The 20,212-nt window shown below is 41.2% G+C and overlaps 1 protein-coding gene across 7 annotated transcripts in view; it reads right to left on the bottom strand.

The window, feature by feature from the left end:
• Positions 1–20,212, bottom strand: part of myripb (myosin VIIA and Rab interacting protein b) — an 87,903-nt gene that overhangs the window by 4,840 nt on the left and 62,851 nt on the right. For 6 of the 7 annotated variants that reach the window (XM_061758050.1, XM_061758054.1, XM_061758051.1 and 3 more), the window contains 9 exons: positions 15,518–15,604; positions 14,118–14,215; positions 13,665–13,745; positions 12,016–12,171; positions 9,043–9,211; positions 8,185–8,711; positions 7,556–7,690; positions 4,242–4,961; positions 13–201 (listed from right to left, as the gene is read on the bottom strand). In XM_061758050.1, the coding sequence (XP_061614034.1) occupies positions 13–201; positions 4,242–4,961; positions 7,556–7,690; positions 8,185–8,711; positions 9,043–9,211; positions 12,016–12,171; positions 13,665–13,745; positions 14,118–14,215; positions 15,518–15,604 (2,162 nt within the window). The remainder of the gene's footprint in view (positions 1–12; positions 202–4,241; positions 4,962–7,555; positions 7,691–8,184; positions 8,712–9,042; positions 9,212–12,015; positions 12,172–13,664; positions 13,746–14,117; positions 14,216–15,517; positions 15,605–20,212) is intronic. The other variant, XM_061758055.1, reaches the window with a different exon arrangement.

Below are 20,212 nucleotides of genomic sequence, written 5' to 3'. Positions count from 1 at the left end.
ATTTAGAGTTACATTCTCCTCCATCTTGGTGAGCCTCTGGTCCAGTCTGCGGGTCTCGGAGCTGCTGGAGATGGTGGACGGGCTCTGAGAGTCTGAGGGCGTGCAGCCATCCCCTCCTGCCTCGCTGATCAGCTCTTCGGTGGCATTCAAAACCTTCAACACCTCTGTGGTGATGCTGCAGAGAGAGGCCGCCGAGTACTTCTGCGTCATTTGAACACACACACACACACACACACAAAACATCATCATCAGTTTTATCATGAGCTCTCCCATGAATGTTATACAGTGTGTCCACAAACCATTTCATGACATTATGATGTCGAAACCAATTCAAACATATTGATAAATATATCCAAAGATTTGCATCAGTGGTACCCCAATACACTTGGATGTTTCCACAACTAGCTTGCTGATGGTGATGGCTACCTTTTTAAGCATGATGGTGCACTGCCACATTGGCATCTTCCGCTCAGGAGATTTCTCAATGAGTACAGTAACTTTGGATGAACATTTCAAGTTTCTCCAGAGAAGAGAGGGTTTTTATAAAAATGCACACTTTGGTGCACGTACACGACTCATGCACATTTTCTGTGACTCTTTAAAATGACTCTTTAAAGAGGAACGGCGCCACAACATCACAGATGTAACAGACGATCTGCCGACCAATACTGTAATTATGTTTACTGATAGCAAACAAGCTCCACCTGGCCACCACCAAAGCTGTACAATACAGTATTTACGTTATTTTACGAAATACATAACTATTTATAATTTCACCTGTGGCTAAAAAGCACAGTACGGAGTATCTGTGGCTGAAATGCACAAGTGCATTCAATGAATGGATCAATCATTGCCAACAGCCTCTCAAATAGCCACACTCCTTTATTGCTCGCCTGTTTCCTCACTTAGTATTTTTATAATATAGCTACAAGAGTTGAACCCCGTATCTCAGAACTGTGAGGCAGACGTGCTTATCACTTTTTCCACTGTGCTGCATTATTGTATTATTATTATTAGTAGTAGTAGTCTGGCTCCTCTCGATGTGGAGGAGCAGCGTGTCGGTGGAATTGAGGAGGTCTTCGAAGCCGTCCGGAAGTCTTTCTCCATGGCTTCACCGAACTCCTCCCATACCCGGGTTTTTGCATCAGCGACCACCAGAGCTGCATTCCGCTTGGCCAGCCGGTACCCATCAGCTGCCTCAGGAGTCCCACGGGGCAAAAAGGCCCGATAGGACTCCTTCTTCAGCTTGACGGCATCCCTCACCGTTGGTGTCCACCAACGGGTTCGGGGATTGCCGCCACGACAGGCACCGACCACCTTACGGCCACAGCTCCGGTCGGCCGCCTCGGCAATGGAGGCGCGGAACATGGTCTACTCGGACTCGATGTCCCCCGCCTCCCCCGGAACATGAGCAAAGTTTTAAGGTCATGTAAAGCAAATAAATACATTGGAATTTTTCCAGGGTCAAAAGTTTTAACACAGTATCTATGTATTTGAATAAGTGCCCTGTCAAAGCTTAATGATGTTTCAGGGTGTCTGTCTGAGTGGCAAATATACTCAGAAATGCACTGACCGTGAAAGGGAAGAGAGACCGAGCTTTTTCTCAATATGAAATGAATCACTGGCTGAAGCTTTAATCAGTAGATGTATTGATCCCCCTCAACACTCACTAACAGTGTGACAAAAGAAAGAGCTTGAGCTGCTAAGACAGAGGAGGATGCACCTTTTTTTGGTTTTGTATGTTTATTTGTCAGATTTGTTTCCTCGGACATTCCAAAAATATGCATGCCGTTATTATTTTATGTTTTGAGTACAGCGCTCTTGTGAAAACGCTTCATAACGTTTAGTTGTTGAAGAAAAATTATTTTGGATCTGCAGGAGCTCTGAAAAATGCTTCCACCTCAATGTCTTGCTCATGAACACCCCCATAGTGCAGCTCTTTTATCACAAAGGAAAGGCAGTACAGTATTCGATGGCAGATGGGGGATCTTTTATTTCTTCAAGGTCCCATTCCATCAAAATCCATTTTCCCCCCCCCAAAAAAAATCAGAATCGCGCTGTGTTCGCGGTCAGATTTAGGGTGTATCTCGGCGGCTTTCGTGATTACTTTTGCGACAACACAGCATCAGTAGGGTAAAACTTACGATTGTCTAAAGACAGCTCACGCTCACCATTAGTGGACAAACAATCCAACGCTTGGTGAATTCTGCTTCACAAAGATGGTAAGAGCCGACGTCCCAAGATCCAAAATTTATGTTGCGATGAATGCTTGGCCACCACAAGCCAGTTATCCCTGTGGGGACTTTTCCAATAGTATAACCCCTGGCTATTATGATGATAGTTGTAGATAAAGCGCGAAAAAGGGTATCCTGCACTCTTAAGACATTCCTGTCAATTATATAGTGATTTACCACATACCATACAGTGAAATACTTTAAAGTGATTACACTGTAATTAACTACAGTTTCCACTGCATCATGGGATTTGGGTTGACGTCACAGAGAGTTACGGTATTTTGCAGCAGAAGCCATGTGGCTCCCAGCATGCGCAGTTCTGATGCTAACATAAACCCAAGGGGCTCTACTGGGTGCACGAGTTATAAATAATTCACTTCGAATTGTGTCAGTTTGAGTTAAAATTAACAGACTGGCAGATTGATTCCCCCCCCCCCCTTACAGTCTGAGCAGTCATGATTTGATTTGAGCAGTTGTGAAACCCACCAGAAATAGATCACATGATTACATGTCAAACCATACTGTCAGAGACAAGTCGTACTGAAGCCTGACACTGCTCAAACAACATCAACACAGGACATATTTTCAAGACTATTGAAGAAAATAACAAAACAAAACAAAACAAAACAAACAAAAAAAAAAACTTGTCCTTGTGTTTGCATCCATCACCAGCAACAATATTAGGTACAATTGCACAATCTAATAAGATTCTGTAGTTATTTAAAAAAAATAAAATAAATCTAAACCAAAATGATGCACAGCAAGTACGTCTAATCTTGTTTAGCTAAGGGAAAGTAATTAGGTATCTGAAATATGGGAATGATATTTACCGGTAGTTTTACACCATTGCAAACTATTGTATAATAACAATTATGAATGTAGTTTTAAATCAATAGCTTCCCTGACAGTGTCGATCGAAAGTGAAAATGTATGTACAAATCCGACTGCGACTTTATTACCTATTGTTATGGCTGGGCTAGCGAAAGTGCAACATCTATACCTGTAGCCGGTGTTCTGTATGATCAGTCATATGAATGAATTATTAGATATTGTTAGCTTTGTAAAGAGAGTATTTAATAAGAGTTATTTAACTGGATATAGTATGGTATGGTAGCATTTATTGTCAGTCCTCAATGTATGTGCAACATATTATATTGTGCAAGTGGCCATTAATATGATGTTATACCAAATAAGTTTTCAATCAAATCGATTTTAACTATTGTGAGAGTTAAAGAAACAGTCACAGTTCCACCCCAAATGACAATATTGTAGAAATAGTTGTACCATGTTATTTGAGATAATGCTAGACACAACAGGGTGGGGAGCATACACAGTAGGTGGCTGACAAGTAGTACAGCTTATGATGGTTGTGTTATTTCTCTCGGGTACAGACGAGAACCATGATGACACTCCCAAGAATGGACTACGCTGCCTCCTCCTCTCCCTGTGAACACGTAGCCTACCACAGGACTACAGTTGAGGTAAGGCTGAGTCATTGCTGCCCGAGAAATGTCACTAACGCCACAGTGTGAACGATACCGACATAGGAAGAGTGTCAAGCAGCGGTCTGAACAGTCAAAAGTAAGTAATAGATTTGTAATACGCATGTAAACAAATGTGTGTGTGAGGATTTTAATAATCAATATTAATGCTGCACTGACACATTTTCTTCCCGTCCAGATATCTCACCTGCTGCAAGCGAGAGGAGAGCAGTTGAAGGCTCTGCTCTTGCTTCAAGTCATTATGTCGCTCCTGACACAAGCACACGCGCACAAAAAAAGAAAAAAGACAAGCGAGCCGTGGAAAATCAGAAGTGAGGAAGTGAAAAATAGTCAAAAATGAGGGCGACAGAGAAGCAACAATGGTTACATCACATTTGTCGATATGGAGTAATGGAAAAATAAGGCAGGTAAAATGAAGAGGAATGAAGAAATATGAGACAAACAGCAAGACAAGCAGATAAGCAGCATCCTAAACAAAATCCCTTCTGTCCTCTCATCGCCTTACCTGGTTGTCAGACAGCACCACCTCCTGGGAGGATGGCGTAACAGCAGGCGAGCTGGCAGCACTGGAGCTGCTCCTCCATTCTGTCATCTCCTTCTCCAAATCTCGCCTGTGCTGTCTCTTGTTTTTTCTTCTCTCTCCTCTCTTCTGCTCCTTCTCATCTGGTATCTCGTTCAAACTCCCCACTCTCTTCTCTAACCTCCTCTCCTTCACTCGGCCTTCTCCGCTCAATGGCGGACTTTTTATCAACCTCTCACTTCTTGTCATCTCTTGGCTGTTCACTTGACCACCTGGCTCACTCGCTTTCTCTCTTAATCTAAAACTTGACCTTGGGTTCTCCCTTTCTCTGTCTTTCAGCTTTGGTCTGCCACTGTGTTTCTCCATCAGCTCCTCCTCAGACGAGCTGCTCTCTCTGCTGTTGGTGCGGCTCCTGACCAGCTTACTGATCCTGGATTGCAGTTCTTCCTTCAGAGGGTTGCCTGTGCCAGACACGGGTCCCGAGTTGGCAAGGTGGGGCCCCGGAGCCAGAGAGTCTGGTGAATGAGGGATGCTCAGGTCCACTGAATTCGGGGTTACTTTGTCCCAGTCTTGGGATTCGGGGGTGATGGCATCGAATGTGAAGGCATCTGGTGCGGCTGTGCTCATTGGCACGCCGTCAGGTACAGGCTGATCTTCGCTTAGGCCCCTCTTCAGTAGGTCATTGAGAAGAAAACCACTGCTCTCCTTCAGGAGAAAAATATTCACACACAAACTAGATTAAATATTCAACTATAAAGACTATTTTAATGACAACAAACCACAACAGAGATTCAGGAGACTTAAGACTCAACATGGGCTATAGGTGTTAGCACATCTCCCTCAAAGTTATGAGATTTGGGGTTTGAATCACATCTCCAGCCTTCTTGTGTGCTCATGCTCGCCCAGTGCTTGTGTGGATTTTCCAAAAAACTCAACTCAACTTCATTTAGAGAGCTCTTTAAAACAACCACAGCTGCACACAAAGTGTTATACATTATATAAAAACAAAACTTTAAAAAAAAAATTCAACAGAGGGCAAATTGAAACAGATTAATAGTGATGTTAAAAACAAAAACACAAACAGTGCAGAGTCTCACAAGTTTTAACGATGGACACTGAGGAGGCTTGCCAAATATTTAGGGGGAGGTTATTTGAAAGAGATGGACCAGCAACAGAAAAAGCTCGAGCCCCTCTGAGCTTTTGTTTAGTCCTTGGCGCCTCCAGCACCGTCTGGTCGGGTGACCTAAAGCAACGTACAGGAGTGGAGAGGTGGAGCACCTCAGAGAGGTAAGGTTGGGCGAGACCATTTAAAGATTTAAAAAAAAAAAAAAAAAAAAAAAAAGAATCTTAAAATGGACTCTAAAATGCACAGGAAGGTAGGCCAGAAATGGGGTAATGCGCTCCCTCCTACGTGCTCCAGTTCGGAGGCGAGCAGCAGCGTTCTGAGCCAACTGGAGACGTCTGAGGGAGGACTGACTCACTCCAAAATAAAGTGCATTACAGTAATCCGGAATGAAGGCATGGATTACTGTTTCAATGTGCAGTTGTGAAACAAAAGGCTTTACTTTAGCCACCTGCCTAAAATAAAGAAAAGCTGGCTTTGATAACTGCACCAATTTGCCAATCGAGTTTTAAATCACTGTCCATTTTGAAAAAGTTTGAGACTGTTGAGTTGGGGTTACAAGGTCCACTCAGACCAAACTAACTTTTGTTTTCTTATCATTAAAATGCAAAAAGTTCAATACCATCCAGGCTTTAATGTCCTTAAGACATAAAATAGGCTTTAAGGAGAAGGCGTCCTTTTCTTTAGTGGGACATAGATCTGACTGTCGTCGGCATAACAATAAAAATAAATGCGACGTTTTCTCAGGATGGAACCCAGTGGCAGCAAATATAAAGAAAACCGCAGGGACCCGAAACAGAACCTTGTGGAACCCACTAAGACAGTGGGGCATAGTGGGACTCCGAGAGACCAAGGCTTACACTCAAAGTTCTGCCTGCGAGATAGGATCTAAACCACTCAGAAGCACTACCACTAATGCCCACCAGGTGCTGCAAATGAGTCAGAAGGAGACTGTGGTCCAGATAATCAAATTCGGCATGCATCCATCCATCCATCCATCCATTTTCCGTACCGCAGACGTGCTGGAGCCTATTCCAGCTAACTCTGGGCGAGAGGCAGGGTACACCGTGGACTGATCGCCAGTCAATCTCAGGGCACATACAAACATTCGCACTCACATTCACACCTACAGGCAATCTAGAGTTCTCAATTAACCTACCGTACATGTTTTTGGGATGTGGGAGGAAACCAGAGTACCCAGAGAAAACCCACACAGGCACAGGGAGAACATGCAAACTCCACACAGGTGAGGCTGGATTTGAACCCGGGACCTCAGAACTGTGAGGCTGATGTGCCAACCATTCACCCACCGTGCCGCAATGCTGCATGCATGTAAGGGTATTATACATTTTAAATTATTTGATAAATAATTGGTTAATGATGATCAATTATCACATTAAAATTAGCATGAATTATTTCATATTTTTAACATATTTTACATACACATTAAAACTGCTCAATCTGCTCAATTTAAAATTCACATCTGGTCCTTTAGTAGGCCTACAATACGTGCCCTGCGATTGGCAGGCGACCAAGGTGGAGGGTGGACCCCGCCTCTTGCCAAAAATCAGCTGGGATAGTCTCCAGCAAAAAAATGGAGAAAACCAGAGACGCCAAGGTTTCACAATAACATTTAAGACTTTACACATGCAATATCGGTAACTGCGCGAACGTATGAATATCGTTGCTCAATGAAACATCCAACCCATATATTTCCATCCACCTGTTTCTGTTTCTGGCTGTGTTTTCTTAAGTATTGTATTAGTTGCTTCAATTGCCTTGCAGGTGGACCAATAGTGGAGTTTCAATCAAATTTTTGAATTAAGCTTTTTTATAAATAGTGACTATTTGTGACTATTTTGAAGGTCAGGGGAAAAACACGTATTCATTCTGAAAATCTGACTTTTTCAGGAAGACAAGTAAAGATTATAAACAAGTAATTATGTGGCAACAATGTTTCGGTATTGCTGGAAGATCATAGCACTTTTAGTAAGCACGTAGTCAGCTTGTACGGATGCTGCTCATAGCCCCCCATGATATTTAGGAATTGGTATTATTAAACTATTATGTAGTCATCTATTCATCCCTTTGGCTTTTTGACTCGAGAACAGCATTTCTCAACATTCACGTGGAATCTATAAGGGAGCTATAATTTGTATTTGGTACAATATGTTACCTGAATGGACTGTGAGTAGTTCTGGCTCCCGGACCTGCTCTCGATTGATGAATCTCTCTTGCTTGTGCGGCGGCGCCGTGACCTTCTAACTGGGTCGTTTTGCCTTTCTTCCGCCTCACTGCTGTCCCCCATTACCTGCAAATGTGAATGTTGTGTAAATAAACTTGTTTACCGGTCGGCAATTTGATATGTCAAAGCCTGACTCAATTTACTGACAAGGGAAATTGCAGAATTTGCACTACGGTTATACTAAAACAATTCACAAGCACAACAAATGAGATACAAGAGTTATATCAACACATTTGCCTCTACAAATGCTCACTTTAGATTGACAAAGTTGGAGAGGTATTCATTTAACAATATCATTGATTGTACTTCGCACTGTGTAATTCTCAGAGGTACTTCTCACATTCTGGTTACTTTATTTAGTAGTAATAAGAGTAGCATCTCTGAGTACAATGGAATACAATTGGACACCACTGCAAAGTACAACTATACTGTACATTTCATGTACTGGATCACAGATTGGGTAGGGGTACCTAATATGACTGATGGTGAAGGTTCTTTTTTTAATTTTTCCCACAAACACAATCTAAAATATCCAAAGTAATAATGTTGAGGCAACACACCTTGGGGTTAAAGTTCACATCCAGTGCCCCTGAGAGAAGCGGATATGGTGAGAGGTTTTGGTGAAGGTGTTGGTGGTAGAGTGGTTGGTGGTAAGGGTGAAGATGCGTGTCTGACGGTCCTTTCTTCCTAAGCAGGCTTTGAGGCGGTTTCCGAGGACACGAGGACCGCGCCGATGACGCCTCCGAGTCAGAATTGAGAGTCTCCGTGTTGGTGTACTGGCCAGAGGAAGGTGAGGTCACGGGCAGGTGCTGCGTATACGTCCACTCGGGGTCATGCTGCGAGTCCGTATAGTAGGTCTCATCGGACAGTTTGCGGCGGAACTGTTGCAACGCTGCCCCCCAGCTGCCTTGGTCGCCCTCCTCAGAGTCAGAACCCATCTCGTCGTAGGCTGAGACGACGCCGGACTCCTTCTCCAAGACGCTGAACACCAGGCTCTTCCTCTTGGTCAGGAGGCTGGGACGAGACAGCTGAGAGCTGTGGAGAGCGATCCAGTTGCCGTCTGGACTTTGGAGGACTGAGGATGCACCTGATTAAATAAGACAAAACATGATGTTTAAGCTTGGCATCAACGGAACCCACTCACCTCTAGGGCTGTCTTACTCTTACTTTTTATTTTTACATTTCAGTTTGAACATTAGTTGTGTATCCTTTTCTCTCTCTTTCTCTTTTGTTGCTCTGCCAAAAAAAAAAGTATTCTTACTCTTAAAAGACTGAAGTGGATTGTGGAACACATTGTATTCAGCTCACAAATAATAAAGAAATGTTCCAAATAAAACCATCAGCGGTATTTTGCACACAGAATGATTACTGTAAATCCACTGTAACCTGGTGAGATACAAGAAATGAACTGTCATTACTGGAATTGTCCAGACGGTCGACACTCTTCCAGGTGGGTAGGGACGTGGCTTTAGCCTCCCTCTTTAGCGAGGAGTACTCATGTAGGCTATCACCCGCGCCGACAGCCTCGTCCTGAGGAATTTTCTCAGGAGAGTCGTCACTGGTGAGGGAGAAGGCTGAGCGTGAGCGCTGAAAACACACACACGCAGAAATGTACATGAAGGATCACATACGGGACTAAAATATTAAGGTAGATAAGGCCAAACATTACTCAATTGAATTAGCCCTAAATTGCACACTTTCTGCATTTGGCCGAATTTAGCAGATGCAAATGGGGAATCAAAACATAATCACCTTAGCAGACGTAACTAATCTCAACACATCCACTTAAAAGTTCTGTTTTAAACCACTAAGGAGAAACTCGTTGAGGCAAAAAATTCTCATCAGTAGGTGGCGCTAAAGGAAAGCCAATAAAGAGCAAATTTTGAGGCAAGAGGTTGACAGTCAGTCAGCAATGCGGACATATCTGTGAGCATAGGCCACAAGGAGCCCAGTGCGTATTTGCATGCAAGTGTGTCTAATTGAGCGTGTTTGAAGGGAAGCTGATCAACAGAGGCGGTCCCGTGGCAACCTGAGCTGTTGCGGAAGGATCCAAACGCATTCCACGGAACTTTGATCACGACACAGTAAAACCTGGGAGCGCAGCTTTGATGCTTTGCTCGAGCACAGGATGATGACAAATGTCACTGATGACAAAAAAGTCCCTGCTGGCAAAGTTGTGTGACTCTAACAAACAGTTTATGTGTAACTGATGAAATGAGTGTTGCATATTTCTACTCATCAGTTTCATTGTTGCCTCCAAGGATCAATTTTAGTTTTTTTTTTTTTTTTTTTGTTTTTTTTCCGCGAGGGCTGCTTTAAAACATTTCCAAAGTGAAAATAACAGGTATTAGAAACCAGCTTTATTTTGTTTCTCAAAGAATGACTTCTCCCATCAAAATTACTATATATGATCAGAAATAGCACTATATATATATATATATATATATATATATAAAATCACAACATTACAATTACACTAATGTAATATTTTTATTTATTTATTTATTTATTTATTTTTTTAAATCAACATTTGGTTTATTATTGTGGTTGTAGTCTGCAGAGGTGTAGAACTGCACTGCATCATACTGTGAGCAGTGTCCAATACTTTGGCCCTCTCGTGCAGCTAAATGACATTCATTGTTGTTGTGTTGTAACGTAGTGTAACGTACAATGTTGTTTACATTCATGCTCCTCTAGCTGTGCCCTAAACCGAGCATTAACAGGTGATGTAGTAGCATTGATGCAGTTATATTAACCTTCATTGTTCAGAGTTCAGTGCACTAACCCGTCGGCTGCCGCGAGTAGTGGGGCTCTCGGGGACAGAGTTTGACTAAAGTACTTTTGCGCAGTGCGAGCGGGCATCCATTACACATGGGATTTTACGTTTATTGTACAACCCCAATTCCAATGAAGTCGGGACATTGTGTTAAACATAAATAAAAACAGCATACAATGATTTGCAAATTATGTTCAACCTATATTTAATTGAATACACTACAAAGACAAGATATTTAATGTTCAAACTGATACATTTTGTTGTTTTTAGCAAATAATCGTTAACTTAGAATTTTATGGCTGCATCACGTTCCAAAAAAGCTGGGACAGGGTCATGTTTACCACCATGTTACATCAGTTTTTTTTATTTTTTATTTTAAACAACATTCAATAAACGTTTCGGAACTGAGGACACTAATTGTTGAAGCTTTGTAGGTGGAATTCTTTCCCATTCTTGCTTGATGTACAGCTTCAGCTGTTCAACAGTCCGGGGTCTCCGTTGTCGTATTTTACGCTTCATAATGTGCCACGCATTTTCAATGGGAGACAGGTCTGGACTGCAGGCAGGCCAGTCTAGTACCTGCACTCTTTTACTACGAAGCCACGCTGTTGTAACACGTGCAGAATGTGGTTTGGCATTGTCTTGCTGAAATAAGCAGGGGCGTCCATGAAAAAGACATTGCTTGGATGGCAGCATATGTTTCTCCAAAACCTGTTTGTACCTTTCAGCATTAATGGTGCCTTCACAGATGTGTAAGTGTCCCATGCCATTGGCACTAACACAGCCCCATACCATCACAGATGCTGGCTTTTGAACTTTGCGTCCATAACAGTCCGGATGGTTCTTTTCCTCTTTGGCCCGGAGGACACGACGTCCACAATTTACAAAAACAACTTGAAATGGGGACTCGTCAGACCACAGAACACTTTTCCACTTTGCATCAGTCCATCTTAGATGAGCTCGGGCCCAGAGAAGCCGGCGGCGTTTCTGGGTGTTGTCGATAAATGGCTTTTGCTTTGCATAGTAGAGTTTCAAGTTGCACTTACGGATGTAGCGCCGAACTGTATTTACTGACATTGGTTTTCTGAGGTTTTCCTGACCCCATGTGGTGATATTCTTTACACATTGATGTCGGTTTTTGATGCAGTGCCCCCTGAGGGATCGAAGGTTGCGGGCATTCAATGTTGGTTTTCGGCCTTGCCGCTTACATGCAGTGATGTCTCCAGATTCTCTGAACCTTTTGATGATATTATGGACCGTAGATGACGAAATCTCTAAATTCCTTGCAATTGTACGTTGAGGAATATTGTCCTTAAACTGTTCGACTATTTTCTCACGCACTTGTTCACAAAGAGGTGAACCTCGCCCCATCTTTGCTTGTGAATGACTGAGCAATTCAGGGAAGCTCCTTTCATACCCAATCATGGCACCCACCTGTCAAATTACTGGTAACAAAAAGAACCAGCTTTCAATTCTCATCTTTAGCAGTCTGTCACAAAATCATCCAGACAATAAATTAACAAGAAAGTTATACAAAGTCTTTTACACTGAAAGACTGACTTTTTCACTTGGGATGTTGGATGTATGTTGTGTTTGTGTGGTGGCGCTGACTAACCGAGAGGCTGAAGGATGCCTTGAAGGGGTCCGAAGGTCCTTGTGAAGACGTTTGGGGTTGTGAAGGTGAGGCTTGTTCACTGGTCTGAATCAAGGACTGAGGCCAGACAAAGTCATACTCTGTCTGCATCTCTGAGCGCTTCCTCCTCTGGATGATCTAATGAAAATCAAGCAGTAATTAAATAAAATAAATAAATAAAAAACGCATTTAAAAGTATTGTATTTCAGCTTTAATTGCCAGGTATTTGGATGGATTTGGATCTTGAATGTGATACACAACTTCAAACCACCCATTTTCACATGAGCAAAGGTATTGGAACATGTGATAGGTGTGATTTGTTGCCCGAGTGTGTCCTATTGCATTTAATATTCAAACAATAAATAGTACTGTTTCAGATGTGGGTTTTTGCCTGTGAAGATTACATTTATAGTTACAGTACAGGTGTAACCAACATGAAACCAGACAGCTGTATATGGGGAGAGAAAAAAAACAAGTTAATGTAAGCTGAAGGAAGATAAAAATCAATCAGGGCCAACTGCAACCATTTGGAATGCCCTAAAGAAGAAATAAACCACTGCCATTAATGACAGAAACATTGTAAGCGATTTAGAGCCAAAAACAATTTAGTGACATCGGCAACAACCTCCAGAGGGCAGGAATGAAAGTATCACATTATACTGTTTGGAGAAGACTCCATGAACAAAAGCACACAGGCTACACAAGAATATGCAAACCACTCATTAGCAAGAACAAAAGAAAGGCCAGGATGGAATTTGCAGAAAAAGAGACCAGCAAAAAAATAAAACATATGAACTGATGAGGCAAATATTTCCCAAAGTGACAGAAAGGCAAACGTTTGGAGAAAGGATCTGTTCATGATCCCAAACATTCAAGCTGATCTGTGAAACTCACTCGAGGTAATGTCATGGGCTTGCAAGGCTCCTCCTGGCACGGGTTCATTAATCTTTATGGATGATGTATCACATCATGACAGCAGCACATGAACTTAAATGCAACCAGTCTGATTGGAAGATCCTTTATCATGCAGCAAGATTATGTCTCAAAACACACTACCAAAACAGCGGAGTTCATTGGCGCAAAAAGTGCAAGATTTTCTACTAGCCAAGTCAATCTCCAGACTTAAACCTTATAGAGAATGCATTTTACCTGTTAAAAAGAGACTAAAAGGAGTAACCACCCAAACAAACAAAAACTGAAAGAGGCTCCGGTGAAACAAAAGTAAGCCAGCAAGGATTTGTAACTTAATAACTCTTATTCACTTCTATTTTTTTTTTTTTTAACCATCTGTTTCAATACTCACCTAAAACTTGGTGTTCTTTTTCAAAGAATACCATCTTCTTAGTTGGATCAGATACAGATATGAATACCTGGAAATAAAAGCTAAACTATTGTTCTCTTGTCTCATATACATGCTTTCAGTGTACAGCAAAAACGAATGAATGGGCCTCACGGTTCCAATTGTTTTGGATGGGAGTGTAATGCATAAGTTTGGGTAGAAGTAAATTGTATGTATTATTTTTCTATTCTACACAGTGAATTTACATTTTAATAGAGTTAGCCAAGCGTGTGTTGCTTCTCTACCTATTGGAGAGTTAATAAACATGAGGAAATCAACCGACTCAAAATACCTTTTGTACAATTGTTGTGGCAAGTTCCTCTATGAGCTCCTCTTTGTGGTCCCGCAGATACCGAGCCTCATTCTGCTTCTCCTATACACACATGCAAGTATGGACACTTATTCAGAACAACAAAACAAATGCTGTTTTTAAAACATTGCGTTGACAAGACAATAATGCTCAGCTATGATTAACACTGTCAAAAATGCATTAACTGAATGTTTATTTTTCTGCCATTGAACCGCACTGTAGGATTATCTATAGGGTTCTTTGATTGGATGTTATATAATTGTACAGATGTGCCAAATGTTATGTGGCCTGAAAGTAAACTGCAAATGTGATTAGAAAGTGATGGTTAACCAGAAGGGGATGATTGCAGTCATTTTGATACTGGAAAACACACAAGCTAAGAGAGAGCGACTGAAGGGTGCGAGGACAGAAGGGAGTCAAGGCCGAAGGTCTCACCAAACTGTCGCTGAACTCCTCTGCTTTTGCAATGGCTTCCTCTATGGCTTCCTCAGCAACGCGCAAGGCAACAGTGAGTGTCTCAGCCATACTGTGTCCTGATACGACACACAACATACAAGAACAGCTAGATTAGTGATGACCAACTAGGGTGCAGTGGTATACTAGTGTGCCGAAAGAGATTATCAGGGGTGCCGTGGGAAATGATCAATTTTCACTAAATTGGACCAAAAATGAACACTTATTCTAAATATATCTTTGTTCATCTATCTATGCTAGGTACATATAGCGAGAGCAAAAACCATTAAATGCCCTTCCATTTATAGGTACAACAAACTTGTGTACTCGCTTTTATTCATATAAAAGAATTTGGCTTCATGCCAGTGTATAAGATTTGTGTCTCAAACCATCTTTCCGTATTGAAATGAATGGCAAGAAAAACATATAAATAAAAATTGTTTTTTAATCAGAAAAATAGCACTATTATAATATACTTTATTAAAACATACAGTCATTACATAAACTTTTTGTCACACTTTCTCCTTCAAATGTGAGTGTCTTGGCCACCTGGGGCCAGTGTACAACAGACAGGGGTCTTCATTGAGAGGTATATCTCCTCTCAGCTAATATTAGTCTTTCATCACAAAGGATTATGAACAGTATATGCCTGTGATTACTGTTAAATTGTCTGTGTTTGAGCAACATTTGTGTTCAGGTATCCATTTCGAAAGAGCGCAATAACACCGTCACATAGATGCTAATTGTTAGCCTGTGTGCCTATGAAATTTCCCATTGTATGTTAGCATTCAGGCAACGGAGGCTGTGTGCGGTTGCTTTAAATGCATAACATTTAATTATCTTTGTTCTACGCTTAGTTTGACAGAACTCTTCAACTGAGAGTGCCAATAAACAGCTTGAATGCAAACTGTCGCTTGTTGTGAAGTGAGTCGAGTCACCTGCCATTATACGGCACTTGTATCTCAGAGTCTGAGCTGTTAAGTCAAAAATCTGACAATCTGGTATCTCAAAAACCGGGTCACTTGTAAGTCAAGGCACCACTGTAAACTATATTATTTTCGTATTCATACTTTTTGGGACTTTTTGTTTTGTGTTGTCAGATTTTTCTAATGTAAAAATGACTACTTAACACAACTATATTATGAGGTTTTGGTGTGGGGAGAAAAAAAAAAAAAAAAAAAAAAGTCAGTGAATGATTCTTACTGAATTATGCAAAAAACTGCCAATTTCCATCCAATGTTGTGATGGGGTAGTACAAGGAACTATTATTGTACAGAATACAGATGCTTATCAGGGTGCATCCCCAGCAATTTTTTCCCCCCAATTTGAGGTTCTTTGTCCATATTTGATCAATATATATATCAATTAGGCAGCGTCCTCACCTTCACTCTGTTTGTAGAAGACTGAGTCACTGCCACATATGCTGCCATCGTTGTCATTGCCGAAACTTCCCTCGTGGATGCTGATTTCTAAGGGGAAAGAGAATCTGTGAGTCCAACCTCCAATCTGATACACTGTCACAGTAATGTAAACACCGTGTTTATATTTAAGCCTGCTATAATATAGCATCCACACAGTGCCACTAACCCCCACCACCCCCCACCCACCACTTGTACTCTTACTGTATTCCTATTTGCATTTTTCTTATCTTAACAGAATGACAATGACAATTCAACACTCAAACAGTCACTCATTCAATTCAGGACAGGTCTCTGAAGGAGCAGATCAGCTATAATTATGTATTATAATACATAATTAGGAAAATCTAGGAGATATTCATGTGACCTAAATGCAAATGTGATCACATATTTATTGACAGGCGTCCTGAAAAACAAATACAAAATAATATAAGTAATATGAACAACATTAAATGGGTTCTTATATTGTTTTGAGCCTTTAAAAAACACATATTCCATTCGGGGATCATTACCGCCAGCTTGCTCCCATATTCTATAGTCTTTTCAACCATCCAGGTGTAGAAATAAATAGGACAAATGGATGCGCAGTTTCAGAAGCAAACAATCGGAATGTCCCATGGTGAAGTATATGTTTACTATTTCATCTCACACTCTCAAACCTGAATAAGAATTCCAGAGCAAACACAGGAGCTATAATTCAGAGTCATTGTTCCAAACCAAAAAGACATACAAGACTCCTCATTCTTGACTGGTCTTTCCTCCTCCCCCTCCAGCTGGACCGTCGGTCGTGTCTGTTTCAGAGATGCGATACTGGCATGTGGTTTTGGTATGATTCTGCTCCCATGGAACCAGAACCACTTAATGGCGTGTGCCATAACAAACTGTCACCCAGGCAAGATGATGAGCCGCGCTTCAACTACCACTGTTCTGCTGCAACGCCGTGTTGCCATTGGATGAGAGCTCAGTTTTCCCAAAAGTGTTCATCTTAGGAAAATATGCAGTGAAATAACTTGACAGCAACGTGAATCTTCTGTTTCCCAAAGTGCTGCAGCGTTGCATACATCCAGCAATCACAAAGCCTCCCAATCTCCCAAACCGTGACACATTGTTTGTCTCAGCCCAATTGATCCCACATTCAACAAGAAATGTTCTCCCCTCGCTTTGTTACACCTGGATTGACTCCTTGAGCAGGGCAGAAAGTATGACAACAGGCAGTGGGAATTACCTGAAGCAGAGGAACAGGTACGCCTACATACGCTACAAATATAGTAGGGTAAATTCTGCATACAATCTGTAAGAAGCCTCATTTATGACAGTCAAAAACATTATTGTGATTGGAGTTGGCATTGGTGTCTGAAAGCAGTTGTGACCGGTGTGTATATTATTTTGTGAGGATTTTGAATATGCTTTGAAAATACGCTTAGATTATGCTGTATACATAATTCACGCTGAGTGATTTCAGTATTATATGGCAGCTGATTAAAGTAAACAACTAGATGCGATGCTGCATACAAAATTCATGTTTGAACATTGCTTCAAGACATTTCTCACTAGGCCTCTAATTATTCTTAGACATTGCAGAGGGGTGTTTTCGGATTTCCATTCTCTCCATAGCAAGCTCATATCAGACCAGCTATGATGCAGTGAGAGGTGGGAGACAACAAAGAAAGGCAGATTATCTGCTCTATTTCTGCCTTGTCGTCATCATCCAATATTTTCTCCTTCATGACTGGGTCTGCTCCGTTAGTCCTCAATACTTGTGGCACTTTTATCTCACTGCTCACCTAAAACTGTATAACACGTGGACAAAAATGACTACAAACATCCTTGTGGGAGCACAATTGTGACCTTCAGTGACATGTGTTTTGGGTGAATGGAAAACTAATCTAACAAACATACTATTTTCTTCCAGCCGCCTAAGCGATTCATTAAAAACATTAAAATGTATACAATCACAAAGGGATTTGTCTTTTGTAACTTGTCACATTTGCTGACTTGCTTTAGATTGACTAATGTCTGATTGAATAAACAAATAAAATGATAAGACTGTTGAGTATGTTTGTGATTGGAGGATACTTCCTACGTGTTTAACCAGAGGGTGACAAATTCAATCTTCCTTGGATGGGAGAAGACGAAGGTAGTTATAGTGACAAATACATATTGCCGAGCCGCGGCAAATTTTATTTCCAAACCACGGAGAAAAGGTAGCAGTCTACTTCCTGTTCAGACACTCACCAACCAGCGGCATATATGTGCAACCTTGTGCCCTACGCCGCGGTGGGTGCCGCAAAAATCAAGTGCAGTGTGCAACACTGTCTATTTCTAGCCCAAACCAGTTCTTTTAACGTTGACCAGCAAGTGGAGGCATACAAACATGCTTAAATAAGACCATGACAGTGTCTGTGGGGGCATGTGAGTGTGGTTACATTAACATTTACTGTAACTGTGCACTCTTGCACATGCCCCTTTTCCTGATATCTCTCTTATTGTATACCATACGGTCCGAATTGTGCACGGTGTTTTCCAGGGAGATGCATTTAAATTACTGTTTAAAAAGAAAAAAAAAAAAAAAAGGCAAAGGAATTTTCCTTTTAGGAACATTAAATTCTTGTTGTGCAGGCTCCACTGTGCCAATGTACAACTTTACAAGGCTGCAAGTATAAACTGCTGCTTCAAATCAGTAGACACATTTAATTATAATGAAATTAATTAGAATATAATTATATTTCAGCCCAGCAGTGAGGACATTTATAGTAAACCGTAGTGCAATAATAAGTATACGAGATTTGGTGTACTGAATCACTCATTTATACGTGTCCTGCGCTGGTCGTTTTTTCAGGAACAGGATTAATGTTCCTGGGTCAAATTTGACCCCGGGGCATGTTCAGCTATTCAAAAGTGTCAGGAACGGGGAAAAAGAAATAATAATGAACAATAATGAAATAATAATAATGGGTCTTAGTTTATCTGAGCCTTAGCTCATCGAAGATGGACTGACGCAAAGTCGAAAAGTAAGCTGTGGGGGCTAATGAATCGACCACTCAAATTGGTTTTGTGAATCATAGAAATGTACTATCTGTACGTCAAGTTCAAAAGCAAGGGTATGCGATCGTATGAGGGGGTGGTATTAGTGCCCGTGTAATGGGAAACATGAAAGCGCCATGTACGGGTGAAAGGTACATGCAGGTTTTGGAGCAACACATGCTACACACGTGGCTTTGTAATAAAAGAGTGCAGATAGTGGACTGGCCTGCCAGCAGACGAGATCCGTTTGCCGTATTATGATATGCAAAAGAAGACAACAAAAGACCCCCAACTGTGGAGCAAAGGAAGTTGTACAACAAGCAAGAATGCAAAGGAATTCAAAGCTTATTGGAGTGACTAGTTGCAAAAAGAAAATCAAAAAAAGGGAATCAGTGTGAACATTAACCTATGTGACTCATTAAGGATTGATTGAAAAGGATTTGCAAATAATTGAATGCTCTATTTACATTTCGCACAACGTCCCAACTTTATTTGAATTGGGTTGTGTTGTTAATGCTGAGAGTGCTATGCACAGTGTTCATCAATGTTGTTTAAATATACTACTATATTACAAAAGACATCTGCCTTTTGCTATTATGGCCCTAAGGGTGTTTCCAGACACTTTGGATATTGAGTATTATAAGCAGAGAAAATAAATACAAAATGAGATAGTCAGCTTCTCTTCATGCTAAAGTTCCTGAGGTGCTGCTAGCATTTAGATCAGGCAGAACGCAGCGGAAAAAGTCCAGACGCTTTTCTTTCAATTACAACGGAGCATATGGCAGCAAATGTCTCATTAACAATGCTTTCACAACAAGGGCTGAACTGACAGGATCTCCACAAACATAACAACAGATGAGGAAAGCAAACAAGCCTCGATGCACAACTATTCTTTTTTTCTTTTTTTTTGCTAAAGTTTTGTCTCTGATTTTGCTGAAGCGATGCCAGCATAATTGCAATCTGTCATAAAATCAAACCACATGCAGTAAACCCCAGTTGAAATTGTTAGCATAAATTGTTTTACATTATAGATCCAGCAACTGCTAAAACCCACTACACAACTTAACACAAACAGTCCAATTGGTTAACAAAAATTCTTGAATGCTTTTATGCAATTACAGGTATGTACAATCAACAACAGCAGCCTTACTTCTCCTACTACAATTTTTTCAAATGAAAATAACAGACATGTTTTTAAACTATGGGAAGAAGCAGTAGTACCTGGAGGAAAACCACACAAGCATAGGGAGAACGTGCAAACTCCACACAGGAAGGCCAGAGCTGAGAGTCGAACCCGGGAACTCTCGACTGTGAGGCGGACAAGCTACCCACTCCGACATTAAACGTACTACGTCTTTATGTTATCGGGTATAATTCATGTATATAACTGTGATTACAGTTAGCAATGCTGTAAAACTGCACATTACACAGAGGTGCTCCTACTATTTCACTGCTTAAATGAAATTCAATCTGGTAGAATATTGGACATCATGTAGTTTGGAATGGTGACTGTATGACATTCACATTTACAGGGGATAATACTGTAAATTAAATACATTTAATGTTAAATGGTAGTGATCAAAATGTCATTATGGGAAAACGGATGGCCGGGGTCAGGGGAATCAACCCAACACA

The sequence above is a fragment of the Phyllopteryx taeniolatus genome, chromosome 20 (assembly GCF_024500385.1).
Source record: "Phyllopteryx taeniolatus isolate TA_2022b chromosome 20, UOR_Ptae_1.2, whole genome shotgun sequence".
Taxonomy (NCBI): domain Eukaryota; kingdom Metazoa; phylum Chordata; class Actinopteri; order Syngnathiformes; family Syngnathidae; genus Phyllopteryx; species Phyllopteryx taeniolatus.
This window is presented reverse-complemented; position numbering and strand designations above follow the sequence as displayed.